The 6,000-nt window shown below is 42.0% G+C and overlaps 1 protein-coding gene and 1 non-coding gene across 2 annotated transcripts; one reads left to right on the forward strand and one right to left on the reverse strand.

The window, feature by feature from the left end:
• Window positions 1-183: 183 nt before the first annotated feature.
• On the reverse strand, window positions 184-285 carry LOC112093801. The gene has a single exon (XR_002903214.1). It is a non-coding gene; the product is annotated as a small nucleolar RNA R71 (small nucleolar RNA).
• Window positions 286-4,629: 4,344 nt separating this feature from the next.
• Window positions 4,630-5,097, forward strand: LOC112093798. Its single transcript, XM_024172994.1, has one exon. The coding sequence runs from the start codon at window positions 4,630-4,632 to the stop codon at window positions 5,095-5,097; it is 468 nt and encodes a 155-aa protein (XP_024028762.1).
• The last annotated feature ends 903 nt before the right edge of the window (window positions 5,098-6,000 follow it).

The raw sequence follows: 6,000 nt of genomic DNA on the forward strand, positions 1-6,000 counted from the left end.
GTTAGCGACATATTCAAGCTACCGAGAGTTCCTCCAGAAACGTTAAGGCTAACACTTTTTCCTTTCTCTTTGAGGGATCGTGCTAGAGCTTGGTTTAATAGCTTACCTACTGATTCCATTGCAACATGTAGTGATATGGCTAAAAAGTTTCTTATGAAGTATTTCCCTCCGACAAAGAACGCCAAGTTGAGAAATGACATTACCTCTTTTCATCAAGGCGATGGAGAGTCAGTCTATGCGGCATGGGAAAGGTTTAAGGAACTGCTCAGAAAGTGTCCATTACATGGTATTCCCCATTGGATTCAAATGGAGACTTTTTACAATGGTCTCAATGAGCCAACCAGAGTAATGGTTGATGCCGCAGCTAATGGTGCTCTTTTGGGCAAATCTTACAATGAGGCCAATGAGATTCTGGAGAGCATGGCCACGAATCATTATCAATGGCCAACCGAGAGACTACCCACAAGGAAAACACCGGGAGTTCTTGAAGTGGATGCAATCACTGCTCTTTCGGCTCAAGTGTCAAATTTGACTAACATGATAAAAACTATGAACACTTCAACTGGAGTGAATTCTGTCCAGGCCCTTGCAATCTCCTGTGTATATTGTGAGGAGGGACACCTATTTGAGGAATGTCCTTTGAATCTCGCTTCAGCTTGTTATGTGAGTAACTACAACCGCAACAATGCTTACAACCATCAACACAACCAAGGATGGAAACAACATCCCAATTTCTCTTAGAGTAATCAAGGAGCATGTCCTAGTGGTGCTCCTCAGTATAATAGACCAGCTCAGCAGCCGGGTTTAGCACAACCAGCTCAGCCAATGCGGATTCAAGCCGATGAAAGTTCAAATTCCATGGAGAATTTCTTTAAGGAATATATAACGAAGAACGAGGCTAAGATGCAGAGCTATGATTCAACCTTGAGAAGCTTGGAATCTCAAATTGGGCAACTTGCAAATGCTTTGACTAATCGTCCACAGGGAACTCTTCCAAGCAATACAGAAAATCCTAGGCGGGATGGCAAGGATCACTATAATGCAATTATATTGAGAAGCGAAAAAGCATTGGAGCAGCCAGAGGAGAAAAAGGAGCTGGATAAAGAGCCCTCTTCGATCCAAATGAAAGAAAGGCAGGATGTTTGCATGGATCCTGCACAACCACAAGATGAGGCAGAACCTAGTGTTGCTGCAGGAAAACAACATAAGCAAAGTTCAGACCAGCAGCATCAGAATCTAAGTACCGCTAACAAACAAAGTTCTGCAGTGTTGAAGCAGCAAAGCGAAGCAACAGGAACGTGTCAGAACAAACCAACACCGCCCTTTCCTCAGAGATTTCAGAAGAAGCAACGGGACAAGCAATTTGGGAAGTTTTTTGACGTGCTGAAACAACTTCACATAAATATCCTGTTAGTGGAGGCTCTTGAGCAAATGCCAAATTACGTAAAATTTATTAAGGAAATTCTTTCCAAGAGGAGGCGTTTGGGTGAGTTCGAAATGGTGGCACTTACAAAAGAATGTGGCCTGATCTCTCAAAGTACTCTACCGCCAAAATTGAAGGACCCAGGGAGTTTCACAATCCCATGTTCGATTGGCAACACTTATTTCGGTAAGGCCTTGTGTGATTTAGGTGCAAGCATAAATTTGATGCCGATGTCTGTTTTTAAGCAGCTAGGTATTGGTGAAGCTAGGCCGACCACCGTCACCCTTCAACTTGCCGATAGATCATTTGTTCATCCGGAAGGAAAAATTGAAGATGTGCTGGTGCGTGTTGATAAATTCATTTTTTCGGTGGATTTCGTCGTCTTGGATTATGAAGCAGACAAGGAGGTGCCCATTATTTTGGGTAGACCATTTCTAGCTACTGGGAAAACATTGATTGATATGCAAAAAGGTAAACTCACTATGCGAGTTGACGATGAGCAGGTCACATTTGATGTTCTCAACGCTATGCGCTTCCCGGATGAGGTTGAAGAATGCTCGGCTGTGGGTGTGTTAGATGATTTTATGTTGGAAGAACTGACTAAGAATGCATATGAGGAAATAGAGGAGGAGGATATTACAAATGCAGAATTGGAGGTTGAACAGGTTGATGATGAGTCTCATGCATTACTAAGAGAAACCGACCAAGTTGCTGTTTGTCAAAGAAGACCATTCGAGTCACTGGAGTTATCTGAGAGGAGTTTGAAGCCACCTAGACCATCAATTGAAGAACCACCGGTGCTGGAATTGAAGCCATTACTAAATCACTTGAAATATGCTTATTTGGGTGAAGAAAGTACCTTGCCAGTAATCATATCATCCACATTGGATGAGGAACAGGAGAATGGGTTGCTTGAGGTGCTTAGAAAGCATAAAAGGGCTATGGGATGGTCAATAGCTGATATAAAAGGGATAAGCCGTTCTCTATGTATGCATAAAATTCTGTTAGAAGATTGCTGCAGCAATTCAGTTGAACAGCAGCGGAGATTGAACCCCATTATGAAAGATGTGGTGAAGAAGGAAATCATAAAGTGGCTGGATGCAGGGATAATATACCCAATTTCAGATAGCTCTTGGGAAAGGAGGAGTGACAGTGGTGGCCAATGACAATAATGAATTGATACCCACTAGAACGGTGACTGGATGGAGGGTATGTGTAGACTATAGAAAGCTCAATGCCGCCACTAGAAAGTATCATTTCCCGCTGCCATTTATTGATCAAATGCTGGATAGACTCGCTGGGAAGGAGTTTTATTGTTTCTTGGACGGATACTCAGGCTATAACCAGATTGCTGTAGCACCAGAAGACCAAGGTAAGACAACCTTCACTTGTCCATATGGAACTTTCGCTTTCAGAAGAATGCCATTTGGTTTGTGTAATGCTCCAGCGACATTCCAGAGATGTATGATGGCAATTTTCACTGACATGGTAGAAAAGACTTTGGAGGTGTTTATGGATGATTTTTCAATTTTTGGTGATTCTTTTGGTGATTGCCTGAAAATTTTAGCTAAGGTGCTTCAGAGGTGTGAAGAAACTAACTTGGTCCTCAACTAGGAAAAATGCCATTTTATGGTGACAGAGGGGATTGTTTTGGGCCATAAAGTTTCACAAAAAGGCATTGAAGTGGATAGAGCAAAGATAGAAGTCATTGAGAAACTACCTCCTCCTAGCTCTGTCAAGGGAATTCAGAGTTTCTTGGGGCATGCCAGTTTTTATAGACGATTTATCAAGGATTTCTCTAAAGTATCCAAGCCATTATGTCTTCTTTTGGAGCAGAATAGGTCATTTGACTTTAATGAAGACTGTCAACGTGCATTTTCTGAATTGAAGAAAGCTCTTGTCACAACTCCTGTCATTGTTGCACCGGATTGGGCACTTCCATTTGAGTTGATGTGCGACGCCAGTGATCATGCAGTAGGGGCAGTGCTCGGCCAGCGGAAAGGGAAGCTGTTTCACTCTATTTACTATGCTAACAGAACACTCACTGATGCCCAATTGAACTACACCACTACTGAGAAAGAACTATTGGCTGTGGTATTTGCCTTTGATAAGTTTCAATCCTATCTCGTGGGAACAAAGGTGACGGTTTTTACAGACCATTCAGCCATCAAATACCTTATCTCGAAGAAAGATGCCAAACCAAGATTAATTCGGTGGATCTTATTGCTTCAGGAATTTGATCTTGAAATCAAGGATAAGAAGGGAACAAAAAATCAAGTGGCAGACCATCTTTCTAGACTTGAGCAAGGAAATGGGGCTGAGTCACATATTCCTATTCAGGAGAAATTCCCCGATGAGCAGCTTCTTGTAGTGCAGCAAGCCTCTTTGCCATGGTATGTAGATTTAGCAAATTATTTGGCAAGTGGCAAGGCACCTCCTGACATGAACAGACAGGAGATGAAGCGATTTCTGCATAAGATGAAGTCTTACTATTGGGATGAACCTTTTCTATATAAACAGGGTGCGGACCAAATTTGGAGGCGATGTGTTCCCTAAGAAGAGGCTTCGAGCATTCTGCATCATTGCCATGCTTCACCATATGGAGGTCATTTGGGGGGTCAAGAACTGCGGCCAAGGTGCTGCAATCTGGGTATTTTTTGCCTACACTTTTTAAGGATGCTTATGAATTTGTTAAGGCGTGTGATAGGTGTCAGCGTATCGGAAATATTTCACAGCGTCATGAAATGCCTTTAACTAATATCTTGGAGGTCGAGTTGTTCAATGTATAGGGAATCGATTTTATGGGGCCCTTCCCACCTTCATTTGGCAACCTATACATATTGGTGGCAGTTGATTATGTGTCAAAATGGGTTGAGGCATCGACATTCCCCACAAATGATTCAAAGGTAGTGATCAAATTCTTGTATAAGAAAATCTTCACTCGCTTTGGGACTCCACGAGCCATAATAAGTGACGAAGGGACTCATTTTGGGAGCAAGCAATTTGAGGGGGTGCTCGCCAAATACGGGGTCAAACATAAGGTCGCTACAGCCTATCACCCCCAAACAAGTGGTCAAGCAGAGATTTCTAACAGAGAAATTCAGGGAATTCTGGAAAAGGTCGTGAACCCGAACCGAAAGGATTGGTCATTGTGACTGGACAACGCACTCTGGGCCTACAGGACAGCCTTCAAAACGCCTCTGGGAATGTTTCCTTACCGTCTCATCTTTGGCAAGGCGTGCCATTTGCCACTAGAATTGGAACACAAAGCGTTTTGGGCAACAAGAAAGCTCAACATGGATCTACAAGCTTCCGGGAAAGCAAGGTTGCTGCAGTTAGATGAGTTGGAAGAGATGCGGATGTTTTCGTATGAGAACGTAAAGTTGTACAAAGAGAAGACTAAAAGATGGCATGACATGAGGATAAAACCAAGAGTATTTGAGCTAGGACAACAGGTGCTGTTATATAATTCGAGGCTGAAATTATTCCCAGGCAAACTCAAATCCAGATGGTCGGGACCATTCACAGTTGCTACTGTTTTTCCACATGGAGCTATGAAATTACAAGAGGAGAAATCAGGGAGGAAGTTCTTGGTAAACGGACAGCGAATCAAGCCTTATTGGGGAGGACCTATGGAACGTTCCAAGACCTCTATCACATTGAGTGATAACTGAAAGAAGGATAGACGTCAGGCTGAAGACGTAAATGCAAGCGCTAATGGGAGGCAACCCAAAGTTTCTATTTTTCTTTATTTCCTTTCATTTTGATGCTTTCTTTTTAATTTTAAGTTTTCTTCTTCTATTTCATTGTCCATTTTATTTTGATTTTGAGTTTCAAGCAGATCGCTGACTTAGTGTAACACCCTGAAGAATTAATTGAGATTAATTAAGGTAATTGAGATTATTAGTACGCCTAATCTGATGTAATTAATTGAGTTTAAATAATTCCAAGGTATTTAAATTATTCACAGTAATTCATTTAATCCATAAGTGTGTATGGGCGCATTTCTGGACTGTTATATTTTACACATGTCATTTTCTTTTATTTTTCTTTTATTATTTTTTTTATTTTTCCTTTCTTTTCTTTCCTTTTCTTTTTCTTTCCCTTGTGTTTCTCTCTCTTTCTCTCTCTCACACACACTTTCATGCTCTCTCTCTCCCTCTCTCTCTCCCATTTGTGTCTCAAATCAAAACCGGATTCGAACCAAGAGTGATTTCAAAGAGTTTTCAACGTCAAGAGAAGAATTCGAGGTAAGATTACTGAAAGAACCTCTCTTGAATCTATGTTTTTTGAATTTCAAAACTTATTTTTGGTTCAAAATGGATTTTGAGTAAAACTAGGGTAGAAATTGGAGATCTTGGGTTCTTTGGACTTGTTTTAGTACCTAGAACCCGGATCTAGTGGTTGTCCCTTGAGATTTTGTGAATTGGGACTGGATTTGCAGGTTTTTGAACTAATTTCCGCGAGTTTTCGCGAACTGGCGTTCTCCACCGGTCGACCGCATCGGTCGACCGGATCTTGCTATGGCCACCGGCCGACCGGTCCGGTCGACCGGATGCACACCACCGGCCGACCGG

Source organism: Morus notabilis, unplaced genomic scaffold (assembly GCF_000414095.1).
Source record: "Morus notabilis unplaced genomic scaffold, ASM41409v2 Scaffold342, whole genome shotgun sequence".
Lineage (NCBI taxonomy): Eukaryota > Viridiplantae > Streptophyta > Magnoliopsida > Rosales > Moraceae > Morus > Morus notabilis.

Excerpts from the sequence above, each read along its gene's own strand:
- LOC112093798 (XM_024172994.1), top strand. The coding sequence starts at position 4,630 with ATGTTTCCTTACCGTCTCATCTTTGGCAAGGCGTGCCATTTGCCACTA.